This window comes from Carassius gibelio, chromosome A12 (assembly GCF_023724105.1).
Source record: "Carassius gibelio isolate Cgi1373 ecotype wild population from Czech Republic chromosome A12, carGib1.2-hapl.c, whole genome shotgun sequence".
Taxonomy (NCBI): Eukaryota; Metazoa; Chordata; class Actinopteri; order Cypriniformes; family Cyprinidae; genus Carassius; species Carassius gibelio.
The window spans coordinates 25,584,625-25,610,174 of record NC_068382.1 but is presented as its reverse complement, the minus strand read 5'-3'; the positions used below and the strand labels follow the sequence as shown (position 1 = coordinate 25,610,174).

The 25,550-nt window shown below is 44.0% G+C and overlaps 1 protein-coding gene across 4 annotated transcripts in view; it reads left to right on the top strand.

Moving 5' to 3' along the window:
• The window catches only part of ryr2a (ryanodine receptor 2a (cardiac)), a 77,878-nt gene that overhangs the window by 39,641 nt on the left and 12,687 nt on the right, over positions 1–25,550 (top strand). For 2 of the 4 annotated variants that reach the window (XM_052612071.1, XM_052612069.1), the window contains 55 exons: positions 2,081–2,289; positions 2,364–2,689; positions 2,795–2,918; positions 2,996–3,156; positions 3,246–3,405; positions 3,485–3,571; positions 3,881–4,107; positions 4,981–5,797; positions 6,014–6,214; positions 6,442–6,547; positions 6,674–6,814; positions 6,909–7,182; positions 7,286–7,400; positions 7,477–7,609; positions 7,684–7,787; positions 7,875–8,010; positions 8,097–8,283; positions 8,728–8,839; positions 8,916–9,036; positions 9,162–9,331; positions 9,418–9,638; positions 10,645–10,735; positions 10,817–10,957; positions 11,045–11,208; positions 11,311–11,389; positions 11,979–12,068; positions 12,138–12,275; positions 12,364–12,441; positions 12,522–12,597; positions 12,701–12,824; positions 13,246–13,361; positions 13,450–13,514; positions 13,601–13,722; positions 13,876–13,925; positions 14,146–14,206; positions 14,316–14,554; positions 14,640–14,721; positions 15,874–16,004; positions 16,236–16,556; positions 16,956–17,196; positions 17,266–17,353; positions 17,488–17,580; positions 17,837–18,007; positions 18,085–18,144; positions 19,940–20,074; positions 20,342–20,454; positions 20,535–20,631; positions 20,761–20,867; positions 20,955–21,006; positions 21,091–21,141; positions 21,400–21,499; positions 21,574–21,653; positions 22,155–22,231; positions 22,330–22,403; positions 24,149–24,166. In XM_052612071.1, coding sequence (XP_052468031.1) covers positions 2,081–2,289; positions 2,364–2,689; positions 2,795–2,918; positions 2,996–3,156; positions 3,246–3,405; positions 3,485–3,571; positions 3,881–4,107; positions 4,981–5,797; positions 6,014–6,214; positions 6,442–6,547; positions 6,674–6,814; positions 6,909–7,182; positions 7,286–7,400; positions 7,477–7,609; positions 7,684–7,787; positions 7,875–8,010; positions 8,097–8,283; positions 8,728–8,839; positions 8,916–9,036; positions 9,162–9,331; positions 9,418–9,638; positions 10,645–10,735; positions 10,817–10,957; positions 11,045–11,208; positions 11,311–11,389; positions 11,979–12,068; positions 12,138–12,275; positions 12,364–12,441; positions 12,522–12,597; positions 12,701–12,824; positions 13,246–13,361; positions 13,450–13,514; positions 13,601–13,722; positions 13,876–13,925; positions 14,146–14,206; positions 14,316–14,554; positions 14,640–14,721; positions 15,874–16,004; positions 16,236–16,556; positions 16,956–17,196; positions 17,266–17,353; positions 17,488–17,580; positions 17,837–18,007; positions 18,085–18,144; positions 19,940–20,074; positions 20,342–20,454; positions 20,535–20,631; positions 20,761–20,867; positions 20,955–21,006; positions 21,091–21,141; positions 21,400–21,499; positions 21,574–21,653; positions 22,155–22,231; positions 22,330–22,403; positions 24,149–24,166 — 7,857 coding nt within the window. The remainder of the gene's footprint in view (positions 1–2,080; positions 2,290–2,363; positions 2,690–2,794; positions 2,919–2,995; positions 3,157–3,245; positions 3,406–3,484; positions 3,572–3,880; positions 4,108–4,980; positions 5,798–6,013; positions 6,215–6,441; positions 6,548–6,673; positions 6,815–6,908; positions 7,183–7,285; positions 7,401–7,476; positions 7,610–7,683; positions 7,788–7,874; positions 8,011–8,096; positions 8,284–8,727; positions 8,840–8,915; positions 9,037–9,161; positions 9,332–9,417; positions 9,639–10,644; positions 10,736–10,816; positions 10,958–11,044; positions 11,209–11,310; positions 11,390–11,978; positions 12,069–12,137; positions 12,276–12,363; positions 12,442–12,521; positions 12,598–12,700; positions 12,825–13,245; positions 13,362–13,449; positions 13,515–13,600; positions 13,723–13,875; positions 13,926–14,145; positions 14,207–14,315; positions 14,555–14,639; positions 14,722–15,873; positions 16,005–16,235; positions 16,557–16,955; positions 17,197–17,265; positions 17,354–17,487; positions 17,581–17,836; positions 18,008–18,084; positions 18,145–19,939; positions 20,075–20,341; positions 20,455–20,534; positions 20,632–20,760; positions 20,868–20,954; positions 21,007–21,090; positions 21,142–21,399; positions 21,500–21,573; positions 21,654–22,154; positions 22,232–22,329; positions 22,404–24,148; positions 24,167–25,550) is intronic. The other 2 variants (XM_052612070.1, XM_052612068.1) reach the window with 1 other exon arrangement.

The following is a 25,550-nucleotide window of genomic DNA, read 5'->3' as shown; positions in this document are numbered from 1 at the left end:
TGAGCGAGGTCTTTCCTGTTCCTACTCAAATTGCTGTATTATGAGAAATTAACACTCGTTAATGTAGGAACTCCATCAGAATGTGATTTTATTTATGATTCAATGGAATAGTTCATCCAGAAATGATCATGTGATCATCCACTCCCCTCAAACCTATGAGCTTCTTTCTTCAGTCGAACACAAACCTTGAAGGATGTTGGGAACCAAGCAACATATGTTCATGTGTCATTATATGGACAGTCTGTCATATAGAGACAGTGAGAGAGAGAGTGTGTGTGTGTGTGTGTGTGTGTGTGTGTGTGTGTGTGTGTGTGTGTGTGTGTGTGTGTGTGTTTCATTTTTATTGGAGGATAACCCCTTGAGATGAAAACATCTCATTTTCGAGGGGTCCTCAAGATAGCACCAAACACTTACACACTTGCACATAAAGCTCTTCCTCCCAACCTGTCCCAAGTCTGTCCAAAGCGTATTCTCATAAACAGTATAGTATAATATAAAAATATCACAGGAAAGAACCATAATTGAAGAAGCCACCAAAACAAACAAATATACAGTATATATAACCTACCTATACATACATATACAAAAATACATAGCTACATACATATACATCCACATATGCACGCAAACAAACATGCATACATAATCTCTTACATCCAGGTCATACATCAGGAAAACATTTACATTGGTCACAGGATTGCAAGTGTGTGTGTGTGCGCGCGCGCGTGTGTGTGTGTGTGTGTGTGTGTGTGTGATTTAATATGAATGCAGCACTGGAGCTAAGAAGACTTGAGCTCTGCTAACACCTACAGAGCTGATACTGCAAAACACACATTGATGCTCATGCACATGTACACACACACAAACACACACACACACACACACACACACTCACACACACACACACACACACACACACACACACACACACACACACACACACACACACACACACACACTGTATGATTTATAAGTGTTTTGAAAAATGGGGACATGGGTTATGTCCTCATAAGTCACCCTCTCCTTGTAATACCTGTGTCATACCCATGTCATTATACACACACACACACACACACACACGCATACACACACACACGCGCACACACACACACACACACATACACACACACACACACACACACACTCACACGCACACACACACACACACACACACACACACACACACACACTGGCACACACACTCACACACAAACACACACACACACTCACACACGCGCACACACATACACACGCATACACACACACGCACACACACACACACACACACACACACACACACACACACTGGCACACACACTCACACACAAACACACACATACACACACACACTCGCACACACAAACACACACACACTCACTGTGAGCAGCAGGTGAGTGTTGCTGCGTCATTCATCATCTCACTCTTCACAGATCCTGCAGTGTAGAGATGAACTGGAGATGAGCGCCACCTGCTGACCACTGACATACATCACCCAGCACTCACTGATCTGTCTCAGCACATCAGTCTTATTCTATCCTGTCAGCAGCCTGAGAGTATTCTGTTTGTGTCATTGTATTTTGCAAGCTTCATTGAACTGCGATAGACAAACTGATGTTTTTACATCTTGTTTTACAGTACAAATATATAAGCAATCCTTAAAACAAGATGCATTAACTTCAGATGCAAAAAGATAATAAGATTTGTTTACTAAGAAATTGATCAAATGAAGTGTTTTTGAATTCAGAAAAATCAACTTGTTTTCCCTTCGAATTCAGTTGATTTTTCTGTCCCCATTGGCAGAGATTTGTTCTTGATTTAAGCATAAACTCACTTCATCTTGAACTATTTCTCATAAAGCAGAACCTCTCATGTCATTGTGCATCTCAACCAAATGTATCCTGATTCCATAATGTTTAGACAAAACACTACAAACCCTTTTTTTTTTTGCAGTGTATTACGTAACATTACCTAAATGTGCTTTTCCCGCAGTAATTGTGGTAAAACATGTATTCCTTCAGTTTGAGCTCTAGTGCTGATTTACTGATGTGGAGATGAGCGTTCTGTCTTCCGCTGTTGTCAGGATTCATCCCGGTCTGTAGTCTGGGCGTGTGTCAGGTGGGCCGGATGAACTTTGGGAAGGACGTGAGCACGCTGAAGTACTTCACCATCTGCGGCCTGCAGGAGGGATACGAACCCTTCGCCGTCAACATGAACCGTGATCTGACCATGTGGATCAGCAAACGTCTGCCCCAGTTCATCCCCGTCCCGCTCAACCACGAGCACATTGAGGTCAGAGGTCACGCCACACGTCTGCTCTGGGTCGAGCGATGCAGAGTGTTCACAGGATTCTGTGTGTGTTGCAGGTCACGCGGATCGACGGGACGGTGGAGAGCCCGCCGTGTCTAAAGGTCACCCAGAGGTCGTTCGGCTCACAGAACAGCAGCACAGACATCATGTTCTATCGTCTCAGCATGCCCATCGAGTGCTCGGAGGCGTTCCTGCGCTCGGCCAGCGGAAGCTTCTTCTCTCCCAAGAGAGATCTGGAGGACTTCGAGACCGTGTCAGACTTCGAGGTCCTGATGAAGACGCCACACAGTCACATGAGCTCGAACGGACCTGACAGAGAGCGAGACGAGTTCAACAACCACAAGGATCACAATCAGGAGAAGCCCTCGAAACTCAAGCAGAGGTCATTATACAGAGACACACACACACATACAGCAACAGAAAGAAAGACGTGTGTGACTCAGATGATGATGATATGTTTGATAAAGTGCTTTTGTCTGTTGTTCAGGTTCATGTTGAAAAGAACGAAGCCTGAGATGACCAGCAGTAACTCCAGCAGTAACGCTCGTCTGTCAGAGGAGGTCTTGTCTGAGGAGAGAGACGACTGTGAGAATCTCAAACAGACATCAGCGGTGAGAGACAGAGACGCTCAGGTCATCTTCCGCTGTAAGAGCAGGGTTAAATGTGCGGTTCTGTCTCTGTGTGTCAGTATTATTACTCGGTGAGGATCTTCCCCGGGCAGGAGCCGTCCAGCGTGTGGGTCGGATGGGTGACCTCAGACTTTCATCAGCACGACCCGGCCTTCGAGCTCAGCACGGTCCGAACGGTCACCGTTACCCTGGGAGACGAGAAGGGCAAAGTTCACGAGAGGTGAGCGCTGCTGAGGCTGCAGGAGCACAGTGTGAATGTGTGTAGATCGGTCACAGATACGGTTGTGTGTGTGTGTGTGTGTGTCGCAGCATCAAGCGCAGTAACTGCTACATGGTGTGGGGGGGCGAGTGCAGCAGTCCCAGTCAGGGCCGCAGTAATAACGGCCTGGAGATCGGGTGTGTGGTGGACACAGCCAACGGCCTCCTCACCTTCACCTCCAACGGCAAAGAGCTCGGCACCTTCTACCAGGTACTGCTCCTTCCTCCAGCAGCCGGTGATGCAGGGACTGGTTAACTAGGACTAACTAGCAGCCTAACTGTGTCTGCAGGTGGAGCCCAGTACTAAACTGTTCCCTGCAGTGTTTGCACAAGCAACCAGTCCAAACGTCTTCCAGTTCGAACTGGGACGCATCAAGGTGAGCTTATGCTAACACACACACACTCACACACACTGACACACACAGACACACACACACACACACACACACACACACTCACACACACACAGACACACACACACACACAGACACACGCACACACACACACACACACACACACACAGACACACACACACACACACACACTCACTCTCACTCACAAAAAGGACACCGAGGCTATTTTTACTTCAGCTCTGGTTGCACAGAGAGGGAGCAGGAGCACATGTGTGAGATGATGATGATGATGTTTTCAGACTCTAATGTGTGTTTGATTCTCTGTGTGTGTAGAGCGTCATGCCGCTTTCTGCAGGTCTGTTTAAAAGCGAGCGGAAGAACACGGTTCCTCAGTGTCCGCCGCGGCTACACGTGCAGTTCCTCACACCTGTGTCATGGAGCCGTGTGCCCAATCAGTTCCTGAGGGCAGAGGTCAGCAGGGTCAGTGAGAGACTGGGCTGGATGGTGCAGAGTTCAGAACCACTGCAGTTCATGACGCTCCATATACCTGAGGAGAACAGGTGCACACACACACACACACACACACACACACACGTTTGTTTTTGTGTAAAGTGTGTTCATCCCATAGGTGTAATGGTTTTTATTCTGTAGAAACTGTATATTCTATGGTCCTTCACCAACCCTACACCTAACCCTAACCCTCACAGGAAACTTTGTGCATTTTTACTTTCTCAAAAAAACTCATTCTGTATGATTTATAAGTGTTTTGAAAAATGGGGACATGGGTTATGTCCTCATAAGTCACCCTCTCCTTGTAATACCTGTGTCATACCCATGACATTATACAGAGTTGTGTCCTGATATGTCACAAAAACATGCCCACACACACACTCACACACACACACACACACTCACACACACACACACACACACACACAATGACACACACACATTAACCTTGATGAGCAGAAGAGACTCTTTTCAAAAACAGTAAAAATCTTAATTATTCTAAACTGACCAGAAGTGAATATGTGAAAAACAAGAGTGATAATAAAACTCTTGAGTGAGTAATGAATGAGTTAATGGCATATTATTAGCAAACAGAATATGGCTAGCAAGTGTCTGTTTTTTTTACAGATTCACTTGAAATGTATTTGTTTGTAGCCACTAAATGTGCTCAGAAACCACTAGAAATGTGGGGTTTTGGATTATTAATCGTATCAGTTTCAATCAATTGTTGGACGAGTGAGAGTTCAGCAGATGGTTTAGATATGGCTTCAGTCTGAATTATTCCATTCATTTATTCACCATAGTGTTGTTGTTTCTAATAGAGTTTGTGTCCAGCTGATGGTTGTTTACTCCCATGGCCTGCTCTTTCATGCTCGTGTCTTTGCTGATGTTGAGTTTGAATCAGATGTTGTGTTGTCCGTCAGGTCTGTGGATATCCTGGAGCTGACGGAGCAGAGAGAGCTGTTGAAGTTCCACTATCACACGCTGCGCTTGTATTCTGCCATCTGTGCTCTGGGGAACAACCGTGTGGCTCACGCTCTCTGCAGTCACGTAGACGAGGCGCAGCTGCTGTACGCCATCCAGAACAAATACATGCCGGGTCTTCTGCGCACCGGATACTACGACCTGCTGATCGACATCCACCTGAGCAGCTACGCCACGGCTCGCCTCATGATGAACTCTGAGTACATCGTGCCCATGACCCCTGAGACCAAGAGCATCACGCTCTTCCCCAACGAGAAGAAGAAGCACGGGCTGCCGGGGATCGGCCTGAGCACCTCTCTGCAGCCGCGCATGCGCTTCTCCTCGCCCAGCTTCGTGGGTGCCGTCGCCGGTCACCACGGTAACTGTTTCCAGTACAGCCCTGAGTTCCCGCTGGAGACGCTGAAGAGCCGCACGATGGAGATGCTGACGGAGGCGGTGCGGGAGGGAAGCTTGCACGTGCGTGACCCCGTGGGCGGCAGCACCGAGTTCCTGTTCGTCCCGCTCATTAAACTCTTCTACACGCTCCTGATCATGGGCATCTTCCACAACGGAGACCTGAAGACCATCCTGCAGCTCATCGAGCCCAGCGTCTTCTCGCAGGACGGGGGGGAGAGCGGAGGCGGGGCCTCGGAGCCAGAGGACGGCTGTGGGCGGAGCCAGCTGGAGGGAGGCGGGGCCGAGAAGCACGACCTGAAAGGAAAGATGCCCAAAGAAGGACTTCTGCAGATGAAGCTTCCTGAACCCGTCAAACTCCAGGTGAGTGAAGAGGATCCGAAAAACATTGTGGGTGCCCTTTATTTCAGAAGTACGTGTCAACTAACTCTTATTAGAGGATTAGTAGATTATTAGGGTCAGTAGAATTATTGAGGGCCTGTTGAATTTGATTTGTACTGAAGAAGATAAAAAGCCTCCAGTGATTGTGTGTGTGACAGAGTGGTGTGTGTGTGTGTGTGTGTGTGTGTGTGTGGTCAGATGTGTCACCTGCTGCAGTACCTGTGTGACTGTCAGGTGCGTCACCGCATCGAGGCTGTGGTGGCCTTCTCTGACGACTTTGTGGCGAATCTTCAGGAGAACCAGCGTTTCCGCTATAATGAAGTGATGCAGGCACTGAACATGTCAGCCGCTCTGACGGCACGCAAGACCAAAGAGTTCCGCTCTCCTCCACAGGAACAGGTCTTTACACCCGTCTCACACCGTTTCCTTATTAACGCTTTTCTGTCTCTCTTTATCTGTAAATCTTAATAAATAACTTGAGTTTGAAGTGATATTGATCAAATCGATTCTAGATTCATTATTTGTCCCTACATTATTTCCTGTGATCATTTCCATTATTTCACTCAAATAAGGTAAGGTTGTTGGCGCATGTGTGTGTGTGTGTGTGTGTGTGTGTGTTTCCTCAGATCAACATGCTGCTGAATTTTAAGGATGAGAAGCAGGACTGTCCGTGTCCAGAGGACATCCGTGAACAGCTGCTGGACTTCCATGAAGATCTGATGACACACTGTGGTACCAGCGATCAAGTCTAAACATCCTCAAACCAGATTAATGATCATTAGAAGTGTATCTTGATGTTCATCAAGTAATTGATGCTCTGTGCTTTATGTGTTGATGATGGCGTCTGTGTTCCTGCAGGTATTGAGACGGATGATGATAAATCAGGAGATGGAGATGATTTCACCATCAGGGGCCGTCTGATGTCTCTGGTGGAGAAGGTGACCTACCTGAAGAAGAAAATGACTGATATACCAAAGAAGAAGAAGTCAAAGAAACCCAGTGAGTGAAGCTTAGGTGTGCTTGATGAGGAGTGTATTGTGCGGCTCCTGACCTCCTGACCTCCTGACCTCCTGACCTCTGCTTGTGTCTGAAGGCACCTTGCAGCAGCTGATCTCGGAGACGATGGTGCGCTGGGCTCAGGAGTCGGTCATCGAGGATCCCGAGCTGGTGCGGGCCATGTTTGTGTTGCTCCACCGGCAGTACGACGGCATCGGCGGTCAGGTGCGAGCGCTGCCCAAGACCTACACCATCAACGCCGTCTCTGTGGAGGACACCATCAGCCTGCTGGCGTCTCTGGGTCAGATCCGCTCTCTGCTCAGCGTCAGGATGGGCCGCGAGGAGGAGAAGCTCATGATCCACGGCCTCAGGTGCAGGGGCCATGCGACAAATAATAAATCAGTCAAAATATATACATCTATAGCATTCTCAGTTTAAAGCAGTTTGGCTCAGTGACCTTTGACCTGTCTGCAGTGACATCATGAATAACAAGGTGTTCTACCAGCATCCGAACCTGATGAGAGCGCTCGGCATGCACGAGACCGTCATGGAGGTGATGGTGAACGTCCTGGGTGGAGGAGAGTCCAAGGTGCACACGCTCACCATCAGCTCTCTCTTATTTTAGTTTTTACAGATTCACTGAACGAGTGTCCTTTGGTCTTCAGGAAATCACCTTTCCGAAGATGGTGGCCAACTGCTGTCGCTTCCTGTGCTACTTCTGTCGGATCAGCCGTCAGAATCAGAAGGCCATGTTTGATCACCTGAGCTACCTGCTGGAGAACAGCAGCGTGGGTCTGGGTAAGACGGCTGGAGATCTTGAGAGCGAGGTGTCAGCAAGCGCTCAGAGTTAACCGTGTGTTTGTTCTGTGTAGCGTCTCCGTCCATGCGAGGGTCCACTCCTCTGGATGTGGCCGCTGCGTCTGTGATGGACAATAATGAACTGGCTCTGGCGCTGAGAGAGCCGGACCTCGAGAAGGTGCCCCTCTCTCTCTCTCTCCTCAGTCTCTGATTGGCTGATGTGGCTCTTGAACCCTGACTCTGTGTGTGTGTGTGTGTGTGTCAGGTGGTCCAGTATCTGGCCGGCTGTGGTCTCCAGAGCTGTGTGATGCTGATGTCTAGAGGATATCCTGACATCGGCTGGAACCCGGTGGAGGGTGAACGTTACCTGGACTTCCTCCGGTTCGCGGTCTTCTGTAACGGTTGGTGCTCTGAAGCGTGTTCTCCTGGAGATGATCATGATGAGGGTGTTCCTGTGGGTGAACGCTGTTGTTTTGGTGTGTCTCAGGGGAGAGTGTGGAGGAGAACGCTAACGTGGTGGTGCGGCTCCTGATTCGCCGGCCCGAGTGTTTTGGCCCCGCCCTGCGAGGAGAAGGCGGGAACGGGCTGCTGGCGGCGATGGAGGAAGCCATCAAGATCTCAGAAGATCCCAGCAGAGACGGACCATCACCCAGCACAGAGGAGAGCCGGACGCTGTACGCAGAACACACACAGAACATCACAAAAACTCCATTAAACACTAAGAAATATAGAACGGATCACTGAAAGGGTCTTCAGGGAACCAGAAATGGTTCTTCTGTTACATTGCTACAAAAGCCTCCTTCGGTAACCTTTATTTTGAGAGTGTAGTGTTTGATCAGCATCTCTCCGTCTCACACACACGATGTTCTGGTCCAGAAACATCCCTATAAAATAGGTCACGCTCCAAATACATCTAAATCATCCACAGTGTCTTAAAGAGATATGCACATCTGACCTGTATCTTTGAAGGAGAGAAGTCGACTAATAACACGACTCAAACACTGAAGTCTGAATGTCTCATGATGATGTGCTCTTTATAATGTGTGAGTCGTCATCAGGAGATCATCTGATGATAACCGACCCACTGCTGATGAGGATGCTCTGTGTGTCTCTCATAGTAATGACATCATGGAGGAAGAGGAGGATGACACCATCCACATGGGGAACGCCATCATGACCTTCTACGCCGCTCTGATCGATCTGTTGGGCCGCTGCGCTCCAGAGATGCACGTGAGTGTGTGAGTGTGTGAATCATCTTCACTGTTTCTGTGTTCTCCTGCTGATGTGATGTGTTCTCCTGCGTCAGCTGATCCACGCGGGGAAGGGAGAGGCCATCCGTATCCGGGCCATCCTGCGCTCGCTCATTCCCATTGAGGATCTGGTGGGAGTGATCAGCATCCCGTTCCTGATGCCCACGCTGGCCAAAGGTCTGACCACAGAAGAGAACGTCTGGGTTCATCTTCATATATATATCTCAGATTAGAGCTGGACAATAATGTGTGATGGTACAAACAATATCATGTATTTCATCAGCTGTTCTTGTTGTGTTCAGACGGTTCTGTGATCGAGCCGGATATGTCAGCAGGGTTCTGTCCTGACCACAAAGCTGCCATGGTTCTGTTCCTGGACCGTGTTTATGGCATCGAGGACCAGAACTTCCTCTTCCACCTGCTGGAGGTGGGCTTTCTTCCTGACCTCAGAGCCGCCGCCTCATTGGACACGGTGAGTCACGTGACCCCTCAGTGAGTGTGTGTCATCATGCTGATCTTTGACCTCTCTCCTCGTCCCGCGTGACCTCTGACCTCCAGGTGTCTCTGAGCGCCACAGACATGGCTCTGGCTCTGAACCGGTACCTGTGCACCGCGGTCCTGCCGCTGCTCACCAAATGTGCTCCTCTGTTCGCCGGGACGGAGCCGTTCGCGTCTCTCATCGACTCTCTGCTGCACACCGTCTACAGACTGTCCAAGGGCTGCTGTCTGACCAAAGCACAGAGAGACGCCATCGAGGAGTGTCTGCTGGCCGTGTGCGGGTGAGGACTGTTACTGTCCGGTTACTGACCGCCTGACACACAACCAGATCAAGCTCTTGCTGCGACTAGTAGATAGCAGCTCTTGTGTGGTTTTGTGCATGAAATCAAGTAGAAACTGGGATTAAACAACTCTAACCCTAACACTAAAAACAAATCTGTTCAAAATCTGTTTAATCCAGCGGTCCAGCATTACATTTGATATTTTGCTGAAACTATGACAAAGCACCTTGCTTTCAGACTACTGTAACAGAAACTGAGTATATTTATTTAATTCATATTTATGTTAAATTAATTTATGTTAATTAAATTAAAAAAAGGTTTTGTGATTCCAGAAGATCAAAGATTCTGATTCTGTATGTTCTTCAATACTGAGGGGGAAAAGATATTTTGATTTTATGTGTAATTTTAGTATTTAAATTTAGAGTAGAGTTTTAGTATAGTGTTTTGGATGCATTTTAATATATTAATAATAACTTATTACTGCTAGGTGACACACTACAGGCAAGACCAACTTTTTATGAACTAATCTTGGTTTATTTAGCTTCCATAACGTGTTCTAGCAGAAAGAAAACATCCAAAATGCACATTGTTTATTTTATTGCACGTTATGTTTGCGTCTGTAGATTTAAATTCCAAACCATATCTTTAAAGAGTTTTTTCTTTTACATAAACCATTCCCTTAAAGTTCCATAAATATATCAGAACTTAATGTTTGATTAGTAATATGCATTGCTAAGAACTTCATCTGAACAACTTTAAAGATGATTTTCTCAGTATTTAGATGTTTTTGCTCCCTCAGATTCCAGATTTTCTAATAGTTGTATCTGAGACAGATATTGTCCTCTGAACAAACCACACATCACTGGAGAGATGGTTTATGATTTATGATGTATAAATCTTTAGTATTGGTTTTGTGCTCCTGAGTCACATACACAGTATCAACAAATCGATGTTCTGAATCAGCTTGGGTGAGATCTGTAGCGTGTTAGCGGTGTCTGTGTTGCAGTAAACTGCGTCCCTCGATGATGCAGCATCTGCTGAGGCGTCTGGTGTTTGACGTTCCTGTGCTCAACGAACACACTAAGATGCCCCTGAAGGTGAGACGCGTCTGATCTCTCGTTCACATCAGGAGTCATGTGCTGTAGTGACTGAGCTCTGGTGGGCGTGTCCTCCCGCAGCTCCTGACCAATCACTACGAGCGCTGCTGGAAGTACTACTGTCTGTCCGGAGGATGGGGAAGCTTCGGCGTGGCCTCGGACGAGGAGCTGCATCTGTCCAGAAAGCTCTTCTGGGGGATCTTTGACGCTCTGGCCAGAAAGGTACAGCGGAGCCCGAGCTGACGTGTAGCTTCACTGTCTGCTGAATCTGAGCTGTGTGTGTGTGTGTGTGTGTGTGTGTGTGTGCAGAAGTACGAGGTGGAGTTGTTCAAGCTGGCGCTGCCGTGTCTGAGCGCTGTGGGCGGAGCTTTACCTCCTGATTACATGGAGTCAAACTACATGGCCATGATGGAGAAGCAGTCTTCCATGGACGCCGAGGGAAACTTCAACCCGCAGCCCGCCGACACCAGCAGGTCAGACTGAGCTCGAGCTCGTCCGCTGAAGCCTTTCCTCTAAACATGAGCGTTGAAGCTTTTTCAGATGTGTGTAGTGTGGTTGTGTTTGTGTTTCTGTAGTGTTGTTGTTCCTGAGAAACTCGATCATTTCATCAATAAATATGCAGAATACTCCCATGAGAAATGGTCCATGGAGAAGGTCAGAGCTGCTTTCTTTTCATTATTAAAGTCACTGAACTTTATTTCTCTTCTTTATATTTTTTGGCTGTGTTTAGGAGGACATAACCAAATAATCACTACTTTCCAGTAGCTCAGGAGTTATTATAATTGTGTAACTTTTCTAGTGATGCAATTTAAACGATTCAGTGCTACATTCCATGCAGTAGTGATGTAGTAAATCAAAGCCATAATGTCATTTAAAGGATCTGAATCGATGATCAAAGGTGATCTAGAATGTTCCTCTCTCTCATAAGTAGCACTGAGTTTGATTCATTCATTCAGACTCAACTGAATCAGTGCAGAACGATTCAAAAAATGATTCATAAGTTCATTTTGAGCCATCACACAACAGAGCGTTTCTAGAAGTTAATATTAATGAATGGGACCTTATTGAAAACTGTTACTATTTAATTGCTTTAAATATCATTTTAGTTTATCATTGTTTTTTTCAGTTATTTGCTGAATTTGTTCAATGCAAACCTTTTCTCATGTTGAGTGTAGTTGTGCCAGTGTTGTTGGAAGCAGCAGGTGTTCTCGTGTGGATCTGACGTGTTGATCTGTGTCTGTAGTTTGCCGTCGGATGGGTTCATGGAGAGCAGATGTGTGAATCATCTAAAGTTCATCCGGTGCTCAAGCCCTACAAATGTTTATCTGAGAAGGTACAGAAAGCGTTCAGCGATCACACTCAGAACGAGGAGTAGACTTCCCAGCATGCCTCTGTGTTTCAGGATAAGGAGGTGTACCGCTGGCCAATCAGAGAGAGTCTGAAGACGATGCTGTCGTGGGGCTGGAGCATCGAGAGGATGAGAGAGAGCGACGCTTCCACGTTACACAACCGCACGCGCCGCATCTCTCTGTCCAGTCAGGTCAGAATCAGCTGTATGGTGATGTCTTTGTCAGAGACTCATGTGAGGTTCAGTGCGCGTGACCTTTGACCTCTGGTGTCTCCTGCAGCGCTCCATAGAGGGCGCTCACGGGTTCAGCCCGCGGCCGGTCGACATGAGCAACGTGACGCTGTCCAGAGACCTGCATGTGAGTGACGCGTTTCACACATCGCCCCCAGCTCGTTCTGTTTCCTGTCTGAAACACCTTATTGTGTTTGTGTTCTGCAGACGATGGCGGAGCTGCTGGCCGAGAACTATCACAACATTTGGGCTCAGAAGAAAAAACTGGAGCTGGAATCCAAAGGTGTGCTCACAAACGTTACAGAGTATACATATAAACATGAGCACAGCCATTAGATGGTGCTACAGGGCTGCATATCACCTGTGTGTGTGTGTGTGTGTGTCAGGAGGAGGAAGTCATCCACTACTGGTTCCTTATGACACTCTAACTGCCAAAGAGAAATCCAGAGACCGAGAGAAAGCACAAGACATCCTTAAGTTCTTTCAGATCAACGGATACAGCGTCTCAAGGTGACTGTGTGTGTGTGTGTGTGTGTGTGTGTCTGAGTTTATGTTTGGGGTTGGTAAAATGTTTTTATGCAAGACGTCTCTTCTGCTATAATTCTGTGTTAAAGTGTAATGTATTTCTGTGATGCTCCGCTGTATTTTCAGCATCATTCCTCCAGTCTTCAGTCTTCAGAAATCATGAAAATATGATGATTTACTGCTCAAGAAACATTTCTGATTAGTGCTGCACAATATTTCTGTGGAAACTGTGAAAAATTTATTTTTCAGGATTTACAGATGAATAGAAAATTTAGAATAACATTTTTATAAAGCCTTACTGAGTCCAAACTTATGAACAATAGTGTAATTCTCAAAAAAAGGTTTTCCTTCAGAATCCTCAGATTGGTGTGTGTGTGTGTGTGTGTGTGTGTGTGTGTGTGAGCAGGGCTATGAAGGAACAGGATCTGGACGCTCCGTCTATAGAGAAACGCTTCGCCTACACGTTCCTGCAGCAGCTGATCACGTATGTGGATGAAGCTCACACACACATGCTGGAGTACGGTGAGACACTCGCTTCAAAGCCTGTATCGATCTCAGAATCACTGGTCATCATCACCTTCATCACATCAGCTTCTCGTCTTTATCTCAGATGCTGGAATTCGACCCAAAGCAGAGAAAATCCCCCACGAGCAGCAGTTCAAGTTCTTCGGGAAGGTCTGCTTCGTCTGATGGACTCACTTCATGTCAGTCAGTGCTTAAATTCATTCACTGATCCGCTCGTTCATTTCTCTTATTTCCAGGTTGTGCTGCCACTGGTGGACCAGTACTTCAAAAACCATCGGCTCTACTTCCTGTCCACCGCCGTTCGTCCAATCAGCAGCGGCGGCCACGCCTCCAATAAAGAGAAGGAGATGGTGACCAGGTGATGTGTGTGTCTTCAGTCCCACTAAACACGTGCAGCGTCAGTCTGCATAAAATAAAACAGTTTGCAGGAAGTGAAGTGTGTATGAAGCATCAGATTCTCTCGTGCTGTCTTCCTCTTCATCCTGATGTTTCCTCTCTCTCTGACTCTCAGTCTGTTCTGTAAGCTGGCCGTTCTGGTGCGGCACCGGATCTCACTCTTTGGTAAGGTGCTGTCTGTCACGTTTACTGTTTTTGAGACTGACATCAGTTTCCTGCTCTTGAAGCTGTTCATCTGAGCTCAGACAGGATTAGACTCAAGGCTGTGTGAAGAGACACGTCTATGTTTGGGAACTCTAGCTTAAAGTGAGAGGCTGTTAGTGAGACTGCAGTGTGTATGTGTCTGTGTGTCTGAGATCAGTCATGTGTGTGTCGTGTTTCTCAGGGAATGATGCCACGTCCATCGTGAACTGTCTGCACATCCTGGGACAGACGCTGGACGCTAGGTTAGTCAGACACACTCCTAGATCCTGCTGTGTTAGATTCACACTTACTGCCTGAAGGACATCGATGTACACGATGAGACTGATCTCCGTTGATCTCTGTGTCCTCCAGGACCGTGATGAAAACCGGCCAGGACTCTGTCAAAGCGGCTCTGAGGATGTTTTTTGATAACGCAGCAGAAGATCTGGAGAAGACGATGGAGAACCTGCGACAGGGTCAGTTCACACACACACGGACGCAGCCCAAAGGAGTCACACAGATCATCAACTACACCACCATCGCTCTGCTGCCCGTCCTCTCGTCGCTGTTCGAACACATCGGTCAGAACCTGTTCGGAGAGGATCTCATACGTGAGTGGCAGCAGCAGTTATATATGGTCTGGTATCACTGAACAGCAGTGTCTCAGACCTCATCTTCTCTGTGTCGTTCCTGCAGTGGATGATGTCCAGGTTTCCTGCTATCGGATTCTCAACAGTTTGTACTCGCTTGGAACCAGTAAAAGTATTTATGTTGAGAGGTAATAAACCGTCTGATTGATTTGCATTCATTCATTTAGCAGACTTTAATCCAAAGCAGTTTACAAATGAGGAATAGAACAGAGTGATTCATCCTGTCAACAAAAGATTCATCTTAAATTAATTCATCATAAATTAAATGATGAATTATAAACAAATTGATTCATCCTGAAAAAAGCGATTTATTCTTATTGAAGCAAAGTGATTCGAAACAGACTGAAGCGGACCGTGGAGCACAGAAGCAGTCTTACGTCTCTGGGTATATCTGTAGAAACAGACAACAATACACTTCATCATTCTATGCCAAAAATCATCAGGATATTAAGTAAAGATCATGTTCATGAAGATATATTGTAAATGTCCTACTGTAAATATATCAAAACTTTTTATAAAAAATGTTTGATTAGTAATATGCATTGCTAAGATCTTCATCTGAACAACTTTAAAGATGATTTTCTCAATATTTAGATGTTTTTGCTCCCTCAGATTCCAGATTTATAATAGTTGTGTCTCAGACAGATATTGTCCTCCTCACACATCACTGGAGAGATCATTTATTCATTTAGAAAAATTGACACTTAGGAAGGTTTAGTGCTCCTGGGTCATAGATGTGCTAAAGGGCATTGTGTGTGTGTGTGTGTGTGTGTGTGCACGCGCGTGTGAGCGGTCGTAGTTGATGTTGTGTGAGTGAGTGTGTGTGTGTGTGTGTGTGTGTGTGTGTGTGTGTGTGCGTGTGTGTGTGTGTGTGCGCGTGTGTGTGTCTGTGTGTGTGTGTGTCTGTGTGTGTGTGCGCGTGTGTGTGTGTGTGTGCGTGTGTGTGTGTGAGTGTCTGTGTGTGTGTGTGTGTGTGTCTGTGTGCGTGCGTGTGTCTGTCTGTGTGCGTGTGTGTGTGTCTGTGTGCGTGTGTGTGTCTGTGTGCGCGTGTGTGTCTGTGTGCGCGTGTGTGTGTGTGTGTGTGTGTGTGTGTGTGTGTGTGTGTGTGAGTGTGTCTGTGTGTCTGTGTGCGTGCGTGTGTCTGTCTGTGTGCGTGTGTGTGTGTGTGTGTGTGTGTTAGTGTCTGTGTGTGTGTGTGTGTGTGTGTGTGTGTGTCTGTGTGCGTGTGTGTGTCTGTCTGTGTGTGTGTGCCGTAGTTGACCGTTGTGTGTTGTGTTCAGGCAGCGTCCGGCTCTCGGCGAGTGTCTGGCTGCGTTTTCGGGTGCGTTTCCTGTGGCCTTCCTGGAGCCCAGTCTGAACAGACACAACACATTCTCCATATACAACTGCAAGAGCTCTCGAGAACGAACAGGTACGACACACTTTAATCTCTGTTTCAGCTATACAGCAGATCCTCTTAGAACAAGAGTCTCATTATTCAGATCCGTTCAGATGACTGCTTGAAATAACTTTGGATGTTTGTGATGAAATATGTTTTTTGGTTTTTGGTGAAGGAATCTTATATTTATGTATATGTTTGTTGTGGTTTACTATTATAGTTGTGTTAATGCAGACGCGTGTGTGTGTGTGTGTGTGTGTGCAGCGCTCGGTCTCCCCGCTCAGGTGGACGAGGTGTGTGCTCTGGTGCCGTCTCTGGAGCGAGCGCTGGAGGAGATCATGGAGCTGGCCGAGTCTGGCATGCGTTACACACAGATGCCTCATGTGATGGAGGTGCTGCTGCCCATGCTGTGCAGCTACATGTCTCACTGGTGGGAACACGGACCCGAGAGCGTCCCGGAGCGCTCCGAGAGCTGCTGCACCTCGCTGACCTCCGAACACATGAACACACTGCTGGGAAACATCCTCAAGATCATCTACAACAACCTGGGCATCGACGAGGGAGCCTGGATGAAGAGACTCGCAGGTGCAGCCGATGAAGGGAGACGCTCTCTCAAACATCACATAAAGAGTTTCAATTCATGTATTACACACTGTGTTTTTAGACAAGTCAAAGTCAAGAAATTCTCTTAAGGCATAGATTAAATACAATAAATGCAATAATCTTTATTCCTAATTAGCTCTTTTATTTAAATGAAATTTAATTACATAATCAGATAACATCTTAAAGATAAAAGTAGCTCGTAACTCACTGATTTAGTAGAAAATCGTAAAAATAATGGACGTGTCAGTCCTAAATGTATAACTCCTAAAATTATTTCACAAAGCATTTGAGCTCTAAAACTAGCTCCTAAAACTCGTTGTGGTCAGATAAAATGATTTGTGAATACACCCACGAATACACCCCGATCTCTGTGCGTCTCAGTGTTCTCTCAGCCCATCATCGGTAAAGCGCGCTCTCAGCTGCTGAAGACTCACTTCCTGCCGCTGATGGAGAAGCTGAAGAAGAAGGCGGCGACGGTTCTGCAGGACGAGGAGCACATGAAGGCGGAGGGACGAGGAGAGATGTCTGAGTCTGAGCTCCTCATCCTGGATGAGTTCACGGTCCTGGTGCGAGACCTGTACGCCTTCTACCCGCTGCTCATACGCTTCGTGGACTACAACAGGTGAGAGACGCTCAGGTGCGCTGCGATCGACCCTCGAGAGACGCCTCAGTCACTGTGTTTGTCTTTCAGAGCGAAGTGGCTGAAGGAGCCGAACACTGAGGCAGAGGAGTTATTCCGTATGGTGGCCGAAGTCTTCATATTCTGGGCCAAATCACATGTGAGCCACACACACACACAGACACACACAGGAGCCCATCTTTTCTCTTCACTAGCATCACTTTTCATCAAGAGTGTCTGAAGTCTTTACTGAAAACTACAAATGTGATTAATTTTCTGTTTGTTCCCCAACAGAACTTTAAAAGAGAAGAGCAGAACTTTGTGGTTCAGAATGAAATCAACAACATGTCCTTCCTCATAACTGATACCAAATCCAAGATGTCCAAGGTATGGCATCACACACACACACAACTTGTGCACTTTCCATCGGTGTGATGGTTTCTGAACATCTGACGTTATATGACTGTGTCAGTCAAAGCTGATCTTATATAAACGACTGTACTCTGGTGCAGTGATGCTGTCATTGTGATATTACATGATATTGTGATTTATACACTATTATTCAATGATTGTGGTGTATTCGTGTAAATGTAAGGTAGATTAAAGAATATTTTGGCATAATGATGGTACTATGTGTAAAAAGGGAGCCGTGTCGGATCAGGAGAGGAAGAAGATGAAGAAGCGCGGTGACAGATACTCCCTCCAGACATCGCTGATCGTCGCCGCTCTCAAACGCTTACTTCCTGTGGGACTGAACATCTGTGCACCGGGAGACCAGGAGCTGATCGGACTCGCCAAGAGCCGCTTCACACAGGTACAGCATGAACACACACTTCTGCTTTAGTGACGTCACTGAGAGCCGTGTGTGATGAAGCTGAACCTGTTCTGCAGAAAGACACTGAGGACGAGGTGCGAGAGACCATACGAAACAACCTCCACCTGCAGGGAAAGGTGAGCCACGTCTGCTCTTCATCTGCTCTTCTTCTGTTCTTCATCTGCTCTTCTTCTGTTCTTCGTCTGCTCTTCTTCTGTTCTTCGTCTGCTCTGCGTCTGTTCTTTGTCTGCTCTTCGTCTGTTCTTCGTCTGCTCTGCATCTGTTCTTCGTCTGCTCTGCGTCTGTTCTTTGTCTGCTCTTCGTCTGTTCTTCGTCTGCTCTGCATCTGTTCTTCGTCTGCTCTTCGTCTGTTCTTCGTCTGTTCTTCGTCTGCTCTTCGTCTGTTCTTCGTCTGCTCTGCATCTGCTCTTCATCTGCTCTTCGTCTGTTCTTCGTCTGCTCTTCTTCTGTTCTTCGTCTGTTCTTCGTCTGTTCTTCGTCTGCTCTTCGTCTGCTCTGCGTCTGCTCTTCATCTGCTCTGCATCTGTTCTTCGTCTGCTCTTCGTCTGTTCTTCGTCTGTTCTTCGTCTGCTCTTCGTCTGCTCTGCGTCTGCTCTGCATCTGCTCTTCATCTGCTCTTCGTCTGTTCTTCGTCTGCTCTTCTTCTGTTCTTCGTCTGCTCTTCGTCTGTTCTTCGTCTGCTCTGCGTCTGTTCTTCGTCTGCTCTTCATCTGTTCTTCTTCTGCTCTTCATCACACCCCTTTAGTCCTGTGCTTCTGATCACTGCACAGAAACACAGCAGCACCAGTGATCAGAAACCGTTTAAGGGTCAATGATGCGATGCTCGTTTTGTGTCCAGATCTGTCTGTTCATTAAAAAAAACAACAACAAAAAAAACATTGATTGCATTTCCAAATTATTTTAATTGCAATAGAATTTTTTTTCCAAAAAGTGCATTTTTTTAATCATAAAAATATGTATAATTTCTAGTTAATTTATTTAAATGTATTTATGTTATTTAAATTAAATATTTACACATAATTAAATATAATAATTACTTATAAAATATTATATTCTAAAAAAAGGCATTAATTGCAATACCGTATTTTATTGACAACTAAGCATATTTTCTAGTTAAAAAATCAAATAAATATAATGTAATAATTTTAAATAAATTTGATAAATAATGTATAATTGACTGAATACTGTTGTCCTCTTTATAGAGCTGCTTTACATCACAACTGAATTTTCTTTGCATCATTGAAACACTATTTTGCTATTTATCTGTTTTTAATAAAGCACATTAGATGTAAAGGTGACTGGACTATAATGTTTACATTTACATACATTTATATCCAAAGCCACTTACAGTTGGGGGATACATAAAATGATTCTTCTTAAAGGGGCAAACAGACACAGGAAGTGCTTCTTATAAGTTTTAGACATTGTTCAAATAAGTAGAAAAATGGCATTGTCTTTATTTTTTGGCAATTACACACATTTAACAAAATGTTTAAATTCATGCAATTTTAAAAATACATCTATATCTGTATCTACATTTAAGTATTTAAATATATTTATTACATTCTTTAAATTATTTTAAATTATTTCTAAATTTCTAAAAGTATTAAAACACAATTTTAAAATATAATAAAAGCCAAAATAAAAACAAGATTTTTCTTTTGTGGTCCCGGACATCCTCGCATGTCATTGACCCCTGACCTCTTGCATGTGTGTTACTTCATCTCCGTCTAATCCCTCATGTGTCCGTCTGCATGCATCAGTACTGCGCTTTACATTTCAAAAAGCTGGTCAAGAGAGTCATCATCCGCTTAAAGTGGATAAAGAGTCATCAGTCCAAAGAAATCCCGCCTCACAAGCGCACACCGTTCATCTGTGTGTGTGTGTGTGTGTGTGTGTGTGTGTGTGCAGCTGGAGGATCCTGCGATCCGCTGGCAGATGGCGCTGTATAAAGACATGCCCAACCGCAGCGAGAACACGTCTGACCCCGAGAAGACCGTCCACAGAGTGCTGAACATCGCACACGTGCTCTTCCACCTCGATCAGGTTCATGTTACTCCAGCGAAGCAGTTTGTTTTCTTGTTTAAATATTGAAATGTCAGAATTTCATATGCAAATGAGCTCTCCTATGATTGGCTGACATCTGCCTACAGGTGTCATCAGGGTAAATGTGGGCGGGGAATATGTTAATGAGTTCAATTGGTTTAGAAACAATTTTTACAGCAACTTTACAGAAAGTCAGAATGTTGATGTTTATAATAACTTCGTATCTTCATATCTTGATGCAATACACTGTGATGTTTGTCTGAGCAGGTGGAACATCCTCAGCGCAGTAAAAAGGCCGTGTGGCACAAGCTGCTGTCCAAACAGAGGAAGAGAGCCGTAGTGGCCTGTTTCAGGATGGCACCGCTTTACAACCTGCCCAGGTGAAGATCTGATGTCTCCTGGATCTATGATGTCTGACGATGATCTCAATGATTTCTGATTCTGCTTCTCTGATTCTCAGGCACAGAGCTGTGAACCTGTTCCTCCAGGGCTATGAGAAGTCCTGGATCGAGACAGAAGAGCATTACTTTGAGGACAAGCTGATTGAGGATTTGGCCGTATGTATTTATTACACACAATATGCAGAGCAGGACTTTCAGATGATATCGCTGCATAATGTGCCATTTTACAAACAAAAGATTAATTGACACCTTGAACCAGAATGAGTAGAATCTGTGGTGTTTTAGAAACCGGGTGGAGAGGAGCCGTCGGAGGAGGACGAGATGACCAAACACATCGACCCGCTTCACCAGCTCATACAACTGTTCAGCAGAACCGCGCTGACCGAGAAATGGTGGGTTCAGTTCATATGATCAGTCCAAACCATGGCATCGATGTCATTCTGTCGCTGATCTAGTGTTGCTGTTGCTGTTTGTTGTAGTAAACTGGAGGAGGACCATCTCTACATGGCTTACGCTGATATCATGGCTAAGGTAAGACTCCTTTAACATCCTTTATAAGCTCATCTGTGGGAGACGCTCGGATTGATCCTGTGCTGTCTGCATGAACACTCACAGAGCTGTCATGATGAAGAGGAGGAGGATGAAGAAGAGGTCAAGAGTTTTGAGGTAGGTGACTGGATCTTAGATGCATTCGCACACTTTGAGTTTGATTTTCTTTGAAGATCATGAAGCATCTCAGACAAAGTCTCATGTGTCCTGATCTCCTGTAGATCACATGGTTTTGCACATGCATGCTTGAATTGCTTTGACCTTCAGTTCTCAAGCACATTATGTGTATGGCATCACACAACCTGAAGAACGGTGTGTTTGGTCACACTGGTGAGTGGTGTGTGTGCTGTGAGACGCTCTTCATCTGTCCTGCAGGAGAAAGAGATGGAGAAGCAGAAGCTGCTGTATCAACAGGCCCGACTGCACGACCGCGGCGCGGCGGAGATGGTGCTGCAGACCATCAGCGCCAGCAAAGGTCAGGAATCTGTGAGAGAGCGAGCTGATGCAGGTTTGTGCTGATGGTGGACTGATGAGAGTGTGTTTGTGCAGGAGAGATGGGGCCGATGGTGGCCTCCACGCTGAAGCTGGGCATCGCTATCCTGAATGGAGGAAACTCCACCGTCCAGCAGGTGACACACACATCATCCTCCGTCTGAGTCAGACACGCTGCGTTTAGTTCACTTCATCAGTTTAGAGAAACTCAAGATGCACTTGGCTGAGAACTGAAACCAAAATATTATTTAATAATCAATTAATTCATCATCACATAAATAAAAACTGAGTTGTTCAAACATTTAAACGGCTGAAAGAATTATGTTTCTACTTTACATTTAGTCATTTAGCAGACGCTTTCATCCAAAGTGACTTACAGATGAGGACAGTAGAAGCAATCGATATACAAGTGTTAAAAAGAAAACCAATAGAATATTCTTAAAAAGAGAAGTGGGTATTAACGCAGCACTAGACTCTGACACTGGTTAAAAAACAATATCAGAGCATCACTTGATAACATACATGCAATAAAACAACAAGAAGGTACAGAAAGATCCCCAGTGGTGTGTGGAGTGTGTGGACGGGACATGTTCTGTGCTGAGTTTGAGACGCTTGTGTGTTTTTGTCGTCCCCTGCAGAAGATGCTGGACTACCTGAAGGACAAACGGGACGTGGGCTTTTTCCAGAGTCTGGCGGGGCTGATGCAGTCGTGCAGGTAAATCTACTTCCTGCGGAGCGTCACATGACTGTGTGTGTGTGCGTGCGTGTGTGTGTGCGTGTGTGTGATCATACTGAACAGTGTTTGTGCTCCAGTGTTCTAGATCTCAACGCCTTCGAGAGGCAGAATAAAGCTGAAGGTCTCGGGATGGTGACGGAGGAGGGATCAGGTATGATTTCTATGATTTATAATCCATAACTATGATTAGAGCTTGATCTGTGTAATTCTGTCATGTGATAGAGATAATCATCATTTTCATTCCTCTTGATTTATCATGCCATTTCTGTGTTAATTTAGTTCAATTATTGATTTAAAACTACAGTAATGACACGTATCCCAGAATCCATTCTGAAGATGTCTTTGTCAGATTATTTTCTCCTTTTTCTTTATGTTTGTGTACGTTTGAGTGTATGATGATGATGAATGCTCGATACGGTCTTCAGACGTTTATAAGCAGAAATACTGATAGATATGAATCTAAAACCAGCTCCTGATGATTTTAGGGTGCAATGAGAGAAAAGATCCCTCAGAAGTGTGCGTGAGACACTATCCCTTCCCTAACATCTGCTGTCTTTATCAAGTCTGTCTTTGAGAAGTGATGCTTTTGCCATTTTAAGTGAACTGAACTTATTTTCAAAGCTCATTTCATTTGAGTCTGAGAGATGAAGCATGGGTTTTATATTCTTTTTCAGGTTTCTTTATGTTTGCTGTGTTGTAACATGACTTTTAAAGGACTAGTTCACCCAAACATGAACGCTCTGTCATCGTTTAGTCCTCGTCACGTCGCTCTGAACCTTCAGTGGAGCACAACATCAACATTCACTCGTTTTAAATCATTTTTAGAATTACATGACCCAGACTCAGAGCTGGCGAAATAATAATAATAATAATAATAAGTTATTATGCATTTTTCTGAATGCAATGGTTAAACATTTAAATAGTTTTAAATAAGAAGTAAATATATCTTAATATTTATGTATTGAAAGATAAATACTGAGTAGATGCTGATTGAGACAGTTCGTAAAAAAAATTATAACTAAAATTTAAAAATAAAAATAAAAAAACATTTTTTTACGTGAAATAAAATAAATGTTAACTGTAATAAAATATTTAAACTGTTTTATTTTAGCTAGTGGACAAGGTAGCATTTGCCATTTTCGTTTTTTTGATCTTGATGTTTTAAAATAACCAACACTAAATATCTACTTCCCTTTGTTTAGATGTTAATTGATGTACTTAAGAGTATTATTTTAGAGTAAGATTTTCATTTATATGTTTTTTTTTTTTTGAGTAATATTTCTCATTATTTTAGTAGAGTATTATTTTAGAGAATGTTATTATTATAGACTAATGTTTTAGATAGATAGAGTTTATATTTGCTATATTGAAAGGACACAAACTCCTCATAAACAGAGTTTTGCACTATGATCCAGGTCTTATGATGCTGTGTGAATCATCTCCACTGAGGAGGTTTGAGCGGAAGTGAAGCTGAGTAAACCATGCCAGGAGCTTCCTGTTTGTCTGCACTATTCCTTTAACCTTCTTCCTCTGATTATTTCTTTCTCTCTGAATTTGGACTTGTTTTGTCATGAATCCCTCTCTAAACAGTTCTGCACTTTTTTCACTCAGGTTTGGATTCAGTCAGCATCATTTCTGCTGAAGTCAGACTCTTGATCACAGTTCAGTGTCGGGGTTCTGTCCCAGCGTGAAATCTGATTGGTTAAACAGCATCTGTGCTCTGATTGGCTGTGAACGGTGTGGACAGATGAAATGTGTTGTGATTGTTCAGAATGGTGCTGATTGAGTCCAAGTCTGAATTTCCCAATCAACAGCGACTGACCTTGTGACCTGTATGATCTCTCACTTTTTTCTTTCCTTTTTTCTTTTTTTCCGTACCGTCTTCCCCTTTATCAGTCATCACTCATGAGCGTGGTAATTATGCCTTCTGCCATTTTGCTGTGGTTTAGCTGTGTGTGAGCACTGTTCAGGCCCTGAGCCCAACACCTTCCCTCTGCCCTGCGTTTCCTGTCACATGCCCCGCCCCCCCAGAGCAGCAGCCAATCACGCGGCGTCTCCGCTCTGCTCTCAGGATTTGCACAGTTTCTGTCGTTCTAGATGAAAGAACAGGGACTCTGTTTTGATTCGAGAGGCCGATAATCCATTTGACCAATATTTTTACCCACTTCACCGATAACAGGAAACAGCAGTGTTGACGTGCGAAGTAAGTTCATATTTAGGGGTGTTTCTTCAACTGTGAAATTAAACTTTATATACATTTTAAATAAATTTTTTTAAATTACTGACACCTTTGTTTTTTTTAACTCTAGCTAGTAGCCAGAATTTTATTTCCTAATAAAATAAAATAGTATGTGGACACTGTTAATTATACTGAAAAAACTGAAGAAATGTTCATTTTGCTTTGTTTAGATTATCATTAGGATTATTTTAAAGCAATATTGTTTTCTTTATATTATTAATATTTTCACAGTACTATTAAATTTTATTATTTATTATTTTAGAGTGATAGCTATTATTTTAGAGGAATATTTTTTACCTTTTTACAGTAATATTTTTATTAGTAATTATTTTCATATTTATTATTTTAGAGGAACTTTTCAATTTTTTTTATCATTTCAGAGGAATGTTTATCATTCATTTAGAACAATATATTTATTACTGTAGAGAAATATAAAATATTATTACAGAGTAAAATGATTATTCTTTAGAGTAAAACGTTTTATGATTTTAGAGTACTCTCTTTTTGTTTTAGAATATTTTTTGGAGTACTCTCTTTTTATTATTTTATAGTAATTTTTTGGAGTACTCTCTTTTTATTATTTTAGAGTATTTTTTGAGGACTCGCTTTATTTTCGAGTATTTTTTTACTTTTTTTGAGTATGTTTTCTTTTATTGGAGTACTCTCTTTTTTATTTTAGAGTATTTTTTGGAGTACTCTCTTTTTATTATTTTAGAGTATTTTTTGGAGTACTCTCCTTATATTTTAGAGTATTTTTTTGGAGTACTCTCTTTTTTTCATTATTTTAGAGTACTTTCTTTTTATTATTTTAGATTATTGTTTTATTAGTACTTTTATTTTTTAGAGTATTTTTTATTTTATTGGAGTACTCTCTTTATTATTTTAGAGTATTTTTGGAGTAATGTGTTTTTATTATTTTAGAATATTTTTTGAGTACTCTCTTTTTTATTATTTTGGAGTATTTTTTTTCTTTTAATTTTTTAGAGTATTTTTTCTTTTATTGGAGTACTCTCTTATTATTTTATAGTATTTTTTGGAGTACTCTCTTTTTATTATTTT